Source organism: Xenopus tropicalis, chromosome 2 (genome assembly GCF_000004195.4).
Source record: "Xenopus tropicalis strain Nigerian chromosome 2, UCB_Xtro_10.0, whole genome shotgun sequence".
Classification (NCBI taxonomy): Eukaryota; Metazoa; Chordata; class Amphibia; order Anura; family Pipidae; genus Xenopus; species Xenopus tropicalis.
The window spans coordinates 6937778-6952991 of NC_030678.2; the positions used below are offsets into that span (position 1 = coordinate 6937778).

Consider the following 15214-nt stretch of genomic DNA (forward strand, 5'->3'; position numbering starts at 1 on the left):
CCTGGAGGTGGAGGGAAAGAATAGGGTTGGAGGAATTTCACATGCTTAGAGTGGGCGGGGTTCAGCTCACAAGCAGGGAAGGCAGAGGGCAGTGGGAGATGATTTATAATAATAGTAATAATAGTGATAGCTATAATGATAATAATACTAATGTTACTAATCCCTGTCTATTAAATGTGCTTTCTTGCAGTTGTCGAAAGTCCCTCCAGAGCCAGTTGTTTACGGGGACAGTAAATATGCTGTGAGTTTGATTTTTTCTTAATGTGATCAATAATGGATTTTCCACTTCCCATAAAATTGCAATCACAAAACATACAATTTGGGGGCTGTTCCTGCTGAATTGTGCTTAGTACAGGGGAATCCCTATGTGCCATAGGTTTATGGTATCTCTCTGTACAGGCTATGGGCAAACTTAGGGGCTGTTCCTGCTGAATTGTGCTTAGTACAGGGGAATCCCTATGTGCCATAGTTTTATGGTATCTCTCTGTACAGGCTATGGGCAAATTTAGGGGGCTGTTCCTGCTGAATTGTGCTTAGTACAGGGGAATCCCTATGTGCCATAGTTTTATGGTATCTCTCTGTACAGGCTATGGGCAAATTTAGGGGGCTGTTCCTGCTGAATTGTGCTTAGTACAGGGGAATCCCTATGTGCCATAGTTTTATGGTATCTCTCTGTACAGGCTATGAGCAAACTTAGGGGGCTGTTCCTGCTGAATTGTGCTTAGTACAGGGGAATCCCTATGTGCCATAGGTTTATGGTATCTCTCTGTACAGGCTATGAGCAAACTTAGGGGGCTGTTCCTGCTGAATTGTGCTTAGTACAGGGGAATCCCTATGTGCCATAGTTTTATGGTATCTCTCTGTACAGGCTATGAGCAAACTTAGGGGGCTGTTCCTGCTGAATTGTGCTTAGTACAGGGGAATCCCTATGTGCCATAGTTTTATGATATCTCTCTGTACAGGCTATGGGCAAACTTAGGGGGCTGTTCCTGCTGAATTGTGCTTAGTACAGGGGAATCCCTATGTGCCATAGTTTTATGGTATCTCTCTGTACAGGCTATGGGCAAATTTAGGGGGCTGTTCCTGCTGAATTGTGCTTAGTACAGGGGAATCCCTATGTGCCATAGTTTTATGGTATCTCTCTGTACAGGCTATGACCAAACTTAGGGGGCTGTTCCTGCTGAATTGTGCTTAGTACAGGGGAATCCCTATGTGCCATAGTTTTATGGTATCTCTCTGTACAGGCTATGGGCAAATTTAGGGGGCTGTTCCTGCTGAATTGTGCTTAGTACAGGGGAATCCCTATGTGCCATAGTTTTATGGTATCTCTCTGTACAGGCTATGAGCAAACTTAGGGGGCTGTTCCTGCTGAATTGTGCTTAGTACGGGGGAATCCCTATGTGCCATAGTTTTATGGTATCTCTCTGTACAGGCTATGAGCAAACTTAGGGGGCTGTTCCTGCTGAATTGTGCTTAGTACAGGGGAATCCCTATGTGCCATAGTTTTATGGTATCTCTCTGTACAGGCTATGAGCAAACTTAGGGGGCTGTTCCTGCTGAATTGTGCTTAGTACAGGGGAATCCCTATGTGCCATAGTTTTATGGTATCTCTCTGTACAGGCTATGTGCAAACTTAGGGGGCTGTTCCTGCTGAATTGTGCTTAGTACAGGGGAATCCCTATGTGCCATAGTTTTATGGTATCTCTCCGTACAGGCTATGACCAAACTTAGGGGGCTGTTCCTGCTGAATTGTGCTTAGTACAGGGGAATCCCTATGTGCCATAGTTTTATGGTATCTCTCTGTACAGGCTATGGGCAAACTTAGGGGGCTGTTCCTGCTGAATTGTGCTTAGTACAGGGGAATCCCCATGTGCCATAGTTTTATGGTATCTCTCTGTACAGGCTATGTGCAAACTTAGGGGGCTGTTCCTGCTGAATTGTGCTTAGTACGGGGGAATCCCTATGTGCCATAGTTTTATGGTATCTCTCTGTACAGGCTATGAGCAAACTTAGGGGGCTGTTCCTGCTGAATTGTGCTTAGTACAGGGGAATCCCTATGTGCCATAGTTTTATGGTATCTCTCTGTACAGGCTATGAGCAAACTTAGGGGGCTGTTCCTGCTGAATTGTGCTTAGTACAGGGGAATCCCTATGTGCCATAGTTTTATGGTATCTCTCTGTACAGGCTATGAGCAAACTTAGGGGGCTGTTCCTGCTGAATTGTGCTTAGTACAGGGGAATCCCTATGTGCCATAGTTTTATGGTATCTCTCTGTACAGGCTATGTGCAAACTTAGGGGGCTGTTCCTGCTGAATTGTGCTTAGTACGGGGGAATCCCTATGTGCCATAGTTTTATGGTATCTCTCTGTACAGGCTATGAGCAAACTTAGGGGGCTGTTCCTGCTGAATTGTGCTTAGTACAGGGGAATCCCTATGTGCCATAGTTTTATGGTATCTCTCTGTACAGGCTATGAGCAAACTTAGGGGGCTGTTCCTGCTGAATTGTGCTTAGTACAGGGGAATCCCTATGTGCCATAGTTTTATGGTATCTCTCTGTACAGGCTATGGGCTTCCCTATACCTCTATATAACAGTGCAAAACCCTTTATCCCCCCGCTGGGCTGTAATTGGATTTCAGGTTCTGCCCAGTGAGGGGATATTACCTGCCCCTAATCCCCCCAGTGATGAGACAGAATCCCCCCGACTCCCTGCAATTCTTCCCGGAACTCCCAGATAACGAAAATGAGACAAACTCTTCCCCACGAGCCGGGTTTTGGGATGAAACATAGGAATATATATATTTCAGAGCTGGTATATAAGAGGCAGTTGGTGCTGCCATGTTGCTTATCTCCATGTCCTGTTACAGGAGCTGGGCCCCCGCGGCCAAGCTAAATACGACGTCCTGAACACCCGGGGTGACGACAAGGCGGCGAGGAGACAGGTAAGCCCCCGATACTAATGCCAAAATATGGGTCGGGCAAAGCATCTCCCCCTATAAGGGGTGGGCAGGTAGGGACTTCTGACTAATGATTGGTTCCTGTAGAGGGATGGGGTTTATTTAGCAGGAATAAGTGACTCCGCCCCTCCCATCAAGTACCCTCATCCTGTTTCTCCATCTTATGGGGCACAATGGGTTTCCGTGGTAACGGGAGGAATATTTTCTTGGAGGTTTGCGGATAAATGAAAGAGATGCTCGCCTAGCAACGGGATGCCGGATTATGGGGGGGGGGAGTGTTTTGCCTTGTATGTATCAATGCCACACACACGGGCTTATTTATCTACAGATTTCTATTTATTCCTATGTAGGAGCTGCCATACTGCCTTCTCTAACAGCAAATACCTTTATTAGCCTCCAGTGGGATAAGCAGAGGCCTAGGGATCCTCTAGTTTAAGTAACCAAGGGGCCAAGTCTAAAACACAGGTGGCAACTAGCAGTGGGAGGGGCTGGGAGTCTGTGACTCAAGGAGTGGGTGGAGCTAGAAAACCAACACATTTTCATATGCAGAGTGAGTCCCTCCTAGATGGGGCCTATGAGACAACCCAACATTAACCCCCTGCATGCTGCTTATAACCCCCCCAATAACAAAGGGCTGTGGCCTTTTACGCCTGGAAACATCGGTTGCCATGGAGTAATACACAATAATAAGTGTTTAGCTGCACGGCTCACTTTTCTGCTCAGAACAGATCCGGGGCCCGGGGGGGGGGGGGGGGGATGAGGGCAAAGGGCACCAATCACATTGTAGGGAGAGAAGCTTTAATAGGAGTCTGTACTTCCCAGAATCCAGTTCTGCCTTTGTACTGAGACTTTAGCCCCCGAACCTGAACTACTGAGTGGGTTAAATGGGGCGGGGCTGCACTGTACTGGGGTCAATAACTCTGGGGATTTAGATTATATATGAGAGGGTGAGATACAGGAGAGAATTCCCACAGGGGTCTCTTTTACAGACTGCAAGGTGAACTAAATAGTGACAATCCCTCATGGAAACTCAAGCAGTGGGTGGGGCTAGAACACTCAGATGGCAGTTACAGAGGGAGGGCCAGGGAATCTGTGGGTGGGGCTAGAATACTCAGATGGCAGATACAGAGGAAGGTCCAGGGAGTCTGTGACTCAAGCAGTGGGTGGGGCTAGAATACTCAGATGGCAGATACAGAGGAAGGTCCAGGGAATCTGTGGGTGGGGCTAGAACACTCAGATGGCAGTTACAGAGGAAGGTCCAGGGAGTCTGTGACTCAAGCAGTGGGTGGGGCTAGAATACTCAGATGGCAGTTACAGAGGAAGGTCCAGGGAGTCTGTGACTCAAGCAGTGGGTGGGGCTAGAATACTCAGATGGCAGATACAGAGGAACGTCCAGGGAGTCTGTGGGTGGGGCTAGAATACTCAGATGGCAGTTACAGAGGGAGGTCTAGGGAGTCTGTGGGTGGGGCTAGAATACTCAGATGGAAAATACAGAGGGAGGTCCAGGGAGTCTGTAGGTGGGGCTAGAATACTCAGATGGCAGTTACAGAGGGAGGTCTAGGGAGTCTGTGGGTGGGGCTAGAATACTCAGATGGAAAATACAGAGGGAGGTCCAGGGAGTCTGTGGGTGGGGCTAGAATACTCAGATGGAAAATACAGAGGGAGGTCCAGGGAGTCTGTAGGTGGGGCTAGAATACTCAGATGGCAGTTACAGAGGGATGTCTAGGGAGTCTGTGGGTGGGGCTAGAATACTCAGATGGAAAATACAGAGGGAGGTCCAGGGAGTCTGTGGGTGGGGCTAGAATACTCAGATGGAAAATACAGAGGGAGGTCCAGGGAGTCTGTAGGTGGGGCTAGAATACTCAGATGGCAGTTACAGAGGGAGGGCCAGGGAGTCTGTGTGTGGGGCTAGAATACTCAGATGGAAAATACAGAGGGAGGTCCAGGGAGTCTGTAGGTGGGGCTAGAATACTCAGATGGCAGTTACAGAGGGAGGTCCAGGGAGTCTGTAGGTGGGGCTAGAATACTCAGATGGCAGTTACAGAGGGAGGGCCAGGGAGTCTGTGGGTGGGGCTAGAATACTCAGATGGCAGTTACAGAGGGAGGTCCAGGGAGTCTGTGGGTGGGGCTAGAATACTCAGATGGCAGTTACAGAGGGATGTCTAGGGAGTCTGTGGGTGGGGCTAGAATACTCAAATGGAAAATACAGAGGGAGGTCCAGGGAGTCTGTGGGTGGGGCTAGAATACTCAGATGGAAAATACAGAGGGAGGTCCAGGGAGTCTGTAGGTGGGGCTAGAATACTCAGATGGCAGTTACAGAGGGAGGGCCAGGGAGTCTGTGTGTGGGGCTAGAATACTCAAATGGAAAATACAGAGGGAGGTCCAGGGAGTCTGTGGGTGGGGCTAGAATACTCAGATGGAAAATACAGAGGGAGGTCCAGGGAGTCTGTAGGTGGGGCTAGAATACTCAGATGGCAGTTACAGAGGGAGGTCCAGGGAGTCTGTAGGTGGGGCTAGAATACTCAGATGGCAGTTACAGAGGGAGGGCCAGGGAGTCTGTGGGTGGGGCTAGAATACTCAGATGGCAGTTACAGAGGGAGGTCCAGGGAGTCTGTGGGTGGGGCTAGAATACTTAGATGGAAAATACAGAGGGAGGTCCAGGGAGTCTGTAGGTGGGGCTAGAATACTCAGATGGCAGTTACAGAGGGAGGGCCAGGGAGTCTGTAATTATAGCAATACTTGGAAAAATCTCTGCAAACATTTCATGAACCTTTCAACTATGTAATTTATTGGTTATTCATGATTTATTGTCATATGATGTCACAATCTAACTGCCATTCATTTCTCTTTATTTTGTGGCAGAAACGCTCAGAGACTGATTCAACTTATACAGTAAGTACTGGGGCCGGGAAAGGGCAGTAACAGGGGCCTAGGGGGTGTGAGACAATGATAAAAGATACCGACCTGGGAAACACATAGTTTTATGGTATCTCTCTGTACAGGCTATGAGCAAACTTAGGGGGCTGTTCCTGCTGAATTGTGCTTAGTACAGGGGAATCCCTATGTGCCATAGTTTTATGGTATATCTCTGTACAGGCTATGAGCAAACTTAGGGGGCTGTTCCTGCTGAATTGTGCTTAGTACAGGGGAATCCCTATGTGCCATAGTTTTATGGTATCTCTCTGTACAGGCTATGGGCAAACTTAGGGGGCTGTTCCTGCTGAATTGTGCTTAGTACAGGGGAATCCCTATGTGCCATAGTTTTATGGTATCTCTCTGTACAGGCTATGAGCAAACTTAGGGGGCTGTTCCTGCTGAATTGTGCTTAGTACAGGGGAATCGCTATGTGCCATAGTTTTATGGTATATCTCTGTACAGGCTATGAGCAAACTTAGGGGGCTGTTCCTGCTGAATTGTGCTTAGTACAGGGGAATCCCTGTAATAAATACAGATACCCTGTGTCATTGTATGAACTGAGCCTAAAGTCTTTGCCCCTCCCCCAGGGTCTCCAGAGGGATAAGATGAGTGACCCCTACAGCGACATCAGAACAAAGCAGGTAAGTCGTGGGCACCATTTTGAGGCTGTCAGTGGGGTTTCCAGCAATCACAACCCATAGAATACCAATTTGATTGTGATTGGTTGCTGTAAGTTACTACACGGGAGTAATGTGGTGCTCTATAAGTAATATAGTAGGAGTTAAATGCCTGTGCCCCGGGGGTGTTTGTGGGGCAACAAGCTTGTTGGTTTATTGCCTAATGTTCCAACCTCTTCGTAACGTTGTAATCACTGTTTTACAAGGTGAAAACACAAAAAAGTATTGATGAGCATAATATAAACATGGCAGGAGTATCAGAGCATAGATGGAATTGGTACCTGCCCCAAAGAGCTTACAGTCTAAAAGAGCAGGGGTTTTCCAGGTTGAGGCCCAATCACCTGTTGTGTCACCCCGCTATAGTTCCAGGGGTACCCAGGGCACAAATTAGCACTCACCCCAAATCCCCCCCTAACTGGCCTTCAGGCTGGGCCCCCTTAGCCCATAACAAGGTTACAGATATATAGAAACATTGGGGTAACAGTCACCCTGCTATAGTTCCAGGGGTACCCAGGGCACAAATAAGCACTCACCCCAAATCCCCCCCTAACTGGCCTTCAGGCTGGACCCCCTTAGCCCATAACAAGGTTACAGATATATAGAAACATTGGGGTAACAGTCACTCCGCTATAGTTCCAGGGGTACCCAGGGCACAAATAAGCACTCACCCCAAATCCCCCCCTAACTGGCCTTCAGGCTGGGCCCCCTTAGCCCATAACAAGGTTACAGATATATAGAAACATTGGGGTAACAGTCACCCCGCTATAGTTCCAGGGGTACCCAGGGCACAAATAAGCACTCACCCCAAATCCCCACTAACTGGCCTTCAGGCTGGGCCCCCTTAGCCCATAACAAGGTTACAGATATATAGAAATATTGGGGTAACAGTCACCCTGCTATAGTTCCAGGGGTACCCAGGGCACAAATAAGCACTCACCCCAAATCCCCCCCTAACTGGCCTTCAGGCTGGGCCCCCTTAGCCCATAACAAGGTTACAGATATATAGAAACATTGGGGTAACAGTCACCCCGCTATAGTTCCAGGGGTACCATAACATAACGCTGCCTGTACCCCAGAAGGCCTGAGTGTCGGGGAGTCGGTTCGGCTGCTGAGGGAACAAGCCGTAGAGCAGATGATTCTGCCCCAGGGGACGGGGTATTTATTCTGATAGTGTCTGATCCTTCTCTCATCTGAAATAAAAATGGAGCAGGAGAGACTTTCCCGGACGAGTTGTTTATATCGCGGTGACACCGAGACAGAGAGCAAAGACTTTTATTGCAATGTACGACTGTCTGGGGAAGGGACGGAGCCGGGAATAATGGAGGAAAGAAAGTGACAAGTTTAAAAAATAATAATGTTTTTCTCCTCTCCAACCCCTCCCTGGTGAGAAATGGCTCCGAAACCAGACAGTGGGTAGAATGGAGCCGCAGATTAAAGGCAAAATAATGGGAAAGTTTTATTACTCTGTCCAACCATAAACAGCTTTAACCGGAGTTTAACACTTATATGAGAACTGTCTGTGCCGGAGGCAAGGGAACGAGTAGGTATAGTAGGGAGAGATGGTGCCTATAGTAGCAGTGGGGGGATAATAGCCTCTGGGAAGGGACTGGGGCTGTGGGATAGCAGGTATAGTAGGGAGAGATGGTGCCTATAGTAGCAGTGGGGGGATAATAGCCTCTGGGAAGGGACTGGGGCTGTGGGATAGCAGGTATAGTAGGGAGATATGGTGCCTATAGTAGCAGTGGGGGATAATAGCCTCTGGGAAGGACTGGGGCTGTGGGATAGCAGGTATAGTAGGGAGAATGGTGCCTATAGTAGCAGTGGGGGGATAATAGCCTCTGGGAAGGGACTGGGGCTGTGGGATAGCAGGTATAGTAGGGAGAGATGTGCCTATAGTAGCAGTGGGGATAATAGCCTCTGGGAAGGGACTGGGGCTGTGGGATAGCAGGTATAGTAGGGAGAGATGGTGCCTATAGTAGCAGTGGGGGGATAATAGCCTCTGGGAAGGGACTGGGGCTGTGGGATAGCAGGTATAGTAGGGAGAGATGGTGCTATAGTAGCAGTGGGGGGATAATAGCCTCTGGGAAGGGACTGGGGCTGTGGGATAGCAGGTATAGTAGGGAGAGATGGTGCCTATAGTAGCAGTGGGGGGATAATAGCCTCTGGAAGGGACTGGGGCTGGGATAGCAGGTATAGTAGGGAGAGATGGTGCCTATAGTAGCAGTGGGGGATAATAGCCTCTGGGAAGGGACTGGGGCTGTGGGATAGCAGGTATAGTAGGGAGAGATGGTGCCTATAGTAGCAGGGGGGGATAATAGCCTCTGGGAAGGGACTGGGGCTGTGGGATAGCAGGTATAGTAGGGAGAGATGGTGCCTATAGTAGCAGTGGGGGATAATAGCCTCTGGGAAGGGACTGGGGCTGTGGATAGCAGGTATAGTAGGGAGAGATGGTGCCTATAGTAGCAGTGGGGGATAATAGCCTCTGGGAAGGGACTGGGGCTGTGGGATAGCAGGTATAGTAGGGAGAGATGGTGCCTATAGTAGCAGTGGGGGATAATAGCCTCTGGGAAGGGACTGGGGCTGTGGGATAGCAGGTATAGTAGGGAGAGATGGTGCCTATAGTAGCAGTGGGGGGGATAATAGCCTCTGGGAAGGGACTGGGGCTGTGGGATAGCAGGTATAGTAGGGAGAGATGGTGCCTATAGTAGCCTCACACATATTGCACTTGTAACTACAGGGGCCTGTGTCTCCCAACTCACAATATTACGGGTGACCTGTAACACCGCGCTTTGCCAGTACATAGTGGGCACCTCCCTACCCGCCCATATGAGGTTGTGCCATACTCATTAATAATACTGCAGAAGGCGGATCTATTTGAATGGGGGAGTGGCCTGGAAATATTAGGGAGTGGCCAGAGTACAACATATTCTACTGTATAACATTCATTGGCAGAAGTCTATTATAAAGTTCCTTTTTCTCTGTTTATTCTATAATACAAAGCAATGTTTCCCTGGGGGTTTGGGGAGAGAATTGAATGAATCGCTGATATTCTGTTCTTATTTCAGCCCCAGAAGCGACAGGGGAAGAAAAACGACCCCGTGTACCAGGTAAGATGTGACTGAGGCAGCGGAACCCACTGATCCAAATCCTCCCCCGGTGGTTCTGTCCCGGGAGGGGGGAATCTCAGTGCTGAATGCAGATACTTATTACTACTGATACCTGCTGCAGCCTACACTGGTCCTTATGCAGCCATGCAGCCTATTACAGCAGCCGCAGATGATTTGGGGGTCCCCGGGCCCCTCAGAACCACAAACTGATTTCCTTTCTTTCCCCCCAGGGATTGAGCTCGGGCTCTCGGGACACGTATGACGCCCTCCATATGCAGCCGCTCCCCCCCCTGCCCTGAGCAGCACGACCAACCACAAAATGGCCCCCCAGAGGATTCCAGCCAATCCCTGAAATGCACTCACTCAACTGCTTGTTTTTTTTTTTTTTTTTTCCATCTAATTAAAGGGAAAGTGTATCCTCAGCCATTTTCATCTCCCTTAGGGACAAGGCTAGAACTTTTAACCCAATGAGCATTATCACAAGATGATGTATAAATATATAGATATAAATATATATAATATTGCCTAAGCTGTTTCACTATAGAAGGCTGGGGATGAGTGATTCGTTGCACAATCTACTTCCTGTTAAAAATAAAATGGTTTTCCCCAGCCTTCTGTAATGCAGCACTAGCAAATTATATATATATATATATATATATGTCCCAGTGTCAAAATGTACATTGTTATATACTTATTCTCAGGATTGCAGGCTTAGCTTACTGGCACTGGTGCTTTAATAAGGATTTTCAGAAAAGGGGGCTTTTTGTAATTTTGATCTCTTACCCTTAAGTCTACGAAGAAATCATTTAACCATGAAATAAACCCAATAGGGCTGTTCTGCCCCCAATAAGGGGTAATTATATCTTAGTTGGGATCAAGTACAGGTACTGTTTTATTATTACAGAGAAAAGGGAATCATTTAACCATTAAATAAACCCAATAGGGCTGTTCTGCCCCCAATAAGGGGTAATTATATCTTAGTTGGGATCAAGTACAGGTACTGTTTTATTATTACAGAGAAAGGGAATCATTTAACCATGAAATAAACCCAATAGGGCTGTTCTGCCCCAATAAGGGGTAATTATATCTTAGTTGGGATCAAGTACAGGTACTGTTTTATTATTACAGAGAAAAGGGAATCATTTAACCATTAAATAAACCCAATAGGGCTGTTCTGCCCCCAATAAGGGGTAATTATATCTTAGTTGGGATCAAGTACAGGTACTGTTTTATTATTACAGAGAAAAGGGAATCATTTAACCATTAAATAATCCCAATAGGGCTGTTCTGCCCCAATAAGGGGTAATTATATCTTAGTTGGGATCAAGTACAGGTACTGTTTTATTATTACAGAGAAAAGGGAATCATTTAACCATGAAATAAACCCAATAGGGCTGTTCTGCCCCAATAAGGGGTAATTATATCTTAGTTGGGATCAAGTACAGGTACTGTTTTATTATTACAGAGAAAAGGGAATCATTTAACCATGAAATAAACCCAATAGGGCTGTTCTGCCCCCAATAAGGGGTAATTATACCTTAGTTGGGATCAAGTACAGGTACTGTTTTATTATTACAGAAAAAAGGGAATCATTTAACCATGAAATAAACCCAATAGGGCTGTTCTGCCCCAATAAGGGGTAATTATATCTTTCTGGATAATGGATCCCATACCTGTACTTTGCAAATCCTCTGCCTCCCATCTCCTCTGGGAGCACTGCAAGGGGTAATACATAGAACAATTGGATGGAATTCCTGATATCAAACACCCCATTCTAGCATTGCTATTTACGCTGCCACTTGTCCATGCAATGAAATGCTTTCTGCTCTGTAGCGTGCCGGGGGAGGCGGGACACCTGTGCTTCACTTGGATTGGCAGATGCACCCTCCCCTCAAGCTGTCAGTCTGAGCAGCAGCAGCAGAGGAAGCCCCTCCCCCTAGGCACATTACAGAGCAGAAAGCACACTCTGCATGCACAATGGGCACATTTCTGGGAAAGGGGAATGCCAAGACCACATCTCGGTGCTGCCATCAGTTAAACATTTCTTTAAAGACTTCAGAAGTGGGAGAGGGGCTCGCGGGCATGGTTTCCTCTCTTTATAACGTACTGTATATATTTATATATCTGTTTGTAAAGGCTTTCCTGCTTTAGAGCTGAATGCTGCCATTTCTATAGACTTTACTGTGCAGATATCAGGGGAATAAGGGGATCTTTGTTTAATTAAATCCAGGACACGGGAGTCACATTCAATGTAAAAAAAAATAAATAAAAAAATTATATATATATATATTGGGGCACTATATTGACATTCATATCTATAGATAATACATTTCCTAACATGACCAGACAAAGCTACGGATATTAGGAGACCCAACGTTTCAGTCATGCTTGATGGCCTTCCTCAGGAAGATCGTCTGAAGATCATCTGTCTCTAACAAGGCTACTCATTGGGTAATGTTCCTTCTGGCCCAGATCTCTGTACCGGCTGCTCTTGTTCTGGTCAAAACCCTGGCTTTATTAGGAAGAACTGAAAGGAGGGCTTTGGGGGGAAAGGTGGGTAATTATGTAACATTGGTAATTAGAGATGAAGATTCTGCCCCGTAATAGCACCACATGGTAAATCCGGCCAGGGAAGGAGGGGAATGTGCCGGGAAGTGAAATTTCCAAGACTAAACTGGTTTCTGTGTGTAAAGCAATAAAATATTTGACTATAAGTGTGTGAGTCTGTATCAATGATCCCTATGGACAGATGTTACCACAAGAGGTTAATTTAGGTACTTACTGTTATACTAAATAACCTTCCAGCCTGCATAACTGGGTCAGTATAGTCCCTGCCCCAATTCCACCATTGCTCTGCCAGGCCACACCCCCAGCACATGACTTTACAGTAAGCCCTTGTACGCCCATCATAAAAGAAAATCTACTTTCCAATATACAGTAATCCATTGTAATTGGTAGTGTTATGTGCAATTGTATTTAATATCTACATTTATTTATTCCTCCTCTGTTCTCTGGTTCTGACTCCTGAAGCAATGTAACAGAAGTCAGCTGAATGACAGACCCAGAGGAGAATGGACTTCTGCCAAATTGACGTTATCTCCCAGGGCAGCTGGTACGGTGCGGAGAGATTAGCGAATTGCTTATGTGGTTCCAATATTTAAAAAGGGATCCCGCTCTCAGACTAAAAACTATAGGCCTGTTAGTCTGACATCAGTGGTAGAAAAGCCTTTAGGGTGTGTAATAAGGGATAAGATACTGGAATACATTGCGTTATAATACTATGCGTTTGTACCGCCATGGTTTTATGTGCCAGACTAATCTAATTGCCTTCTATGAGAAGGTGAGCAGAAACCTAGACTCTAGGAGAGCAGTGGATGTGGTCTACTTCGACTTTGCTGAAGTGTTTGATACAGTTCCACACAAAGTTCCCAATTAAATTAAGGAATATTGGCCTGGAGCATAAAATTTGTACTTGGACAGAAAACGGGCTGAAGGATAAATTACACAGAGTGGGGGGAAATGGAACATTTTCAAATTGGACCAGTGTGGTTAGTGGGTACCGCAGGGGTCAGTCCTTGGTCCTTTGCTTTTTAACTTGTTTATTAATGACCTTAAAGAAGTAAGCTTTATTATACCTAAGTAAACAGCCCTAGAAGCTCTATTTGTTCGAGATAGCAGCTGCCATTTTAGCTTGGTCTGACTTCACTTCCGTGCCTGCTTCTCTGTGCTCTCAGATCAGATTACAGCAGAAAGGGGAGGGGGGAGGAGGAGAAGGGAGGGGGAGAGAGGAGAAAACTGAGCAGACTTGTGTCATGCCCTGATGGATTTTACAAAGAGAACTAAGTCTGATATAGGTGGTCATGTATACAGAATATAAGGTTAGAAATGTGGTGTTTCTTTTCACCGAGGACTAGGCAGTTCCACTGCCTTCACCCCCCCCCCCCACCATCCCCCACAAGAGCCCCCACCACTTTGACCCCCTCCCCCCTAAATGAAAATCACCTGTGGTTTGTCGGGGGATCACAGGAGCGCCCTGGGGGGTTGGGGTCTGGGCCCAACAGGTTTTTTCCCCATGGCCCAATCAGATGATGATCCCTATTGATAATTCTTTTCTTTTTCCCCAGTAACTGTTGTGTAATTCTGGTGGAACTGGATGAGATTATCTCCCAGGTAGTCACAATGGCAGGGAAAGGAAAGCCCAAGAGATTAAACCACTTTAAAGGAATCCAATGAATCTCATACAAAGTTAAAACACTTGAAAAATGGTTTAATGATGTTTACAACAGAAATGAACTGTACAGTTACAGTAAGTTTAATATATAAAAAAATTACAGCAGACGAATGCATCTACACAAAATCTACCATTGATCCTGATTCACGGCAGTCTACGTATTCCTTCCGTGTTCCTGGCCACGGGGAGGCGACCAATCACGGGCAGGTCTTAAAGCAACAGTCGCCCGGTTTTCCCAAAGAGTAAAAAAAAAAAATATATAATATTTCTTACTTTTTAACACAAAAAATAATCAGAAGTAACTCATCGAATGAATCTCAGGGAACAAAATATTCCGCAAAATATGATTGGAAGCTGCCTAGAACCCTAGAACGTCTCGGATATTTTCCCTATTTATTACGGGGACTTTAAAAAGAAAACTTTTTTTTTTTTTACTCTTGGAAAACATCGATTTCCGTCGCTCCGGAACCCCCGAGACCCTACGATGGATTCTGCGAGAAAGTGACCGGGAACGGATACTCGGATGACTTGTTTCTGAATATTATGTACAGGTTTTTTCGAACTTTTTGTGTTTTATTTTTTTTCGGTTTTATTTTTTTCTCAATATGAACATCTAGGCAGTGAAAACTGTTATGTTAATACATACACAGACACACCCAAAACATACAAAAATACTATTGTTTCAAACTACCAAGAAGTAAGACGGGTCAGTTAATCTCCATGCTATGACTTTAAGAGCATTACACTGAAACAAACATGAATTTCAACAACGATTTTTTTGTTTGTTTTTTGTTTTTGTTTTTTTAATATCCCAGAAATATACCAAAATATACATCTAAGCTTTGGAATTACTGAGGTTAGACTAATGCAAGTGCTGGGTAATAGTACTTCATACACGAGTCTAAAGGTTTCTGCAGGAAAGAAATTCTCTTTGGTATTTTGCATCAGGCTAATATTAAATATTTGGATTTTGCTTTGGGATAGAGCTTGTATGACCAAACACCCCCCCCCCCCCCGCCCCCACGTAAATCAACTGAGGATTAAAAACTTCCGTGTAAAAAGTTCCTTCATTTGCAATCCCCCCCGCCCCACAAAAGTTTTTAAAAAGTCACAGCCGAGCACGACACAAGTTGAAGAGAATGCGATGCATAGTTGCACGTGGTGCCAAGAACTCTGAACGCAAAAGGAAAAGCAGTGAGAATATATATATATATATACTGTATATACACATATGCACTCACACACATATATATTCGTTTATTCCTGTTCAGTTACCCCAACAGGGACGGCTTATTCCATGTAAGTGTAGAAAATGAATTTCTAATCACA

At 46.0% G+C, this 15214-nt stretch overlaps 1 protein-coding gene across 1 annotated transcript in view; it reads left to right on the top strand.

The window, feature by feature from the left end:
• cd247 (CD247 molecule) overlaps positions 1-10560 on the top strand; it is a 75618-nt gene extending 65058 nt beyond the window's left edge. The window contains exons 3-8 of the mRNA XM_002936232.4: positions 191-241; positions 2865-2939; positions 5817-5846; positions 6458-6511; positions 9613-9654; positions 9885-10560. Of these exons, the coding sequence (XP_002936278.1) occupies positions 191-241; positions 2865-2939; positions 5817-5846; positions 6458-6511; positions 9613-9654; positions 9885-9953 (321 nt within the window). The 3' untranslated portion in view covers positions 9954-10560. The remainder of the gene's footprint in view (positions 1-190; positions 242-2864; positions 2940-5816; positions 5847-6457; positions 6512-9612; positions 9655-9884) is intronic.
• The last annotated feature ends 4654 nt before the right edge of the window (positions 10561-15214 follow it).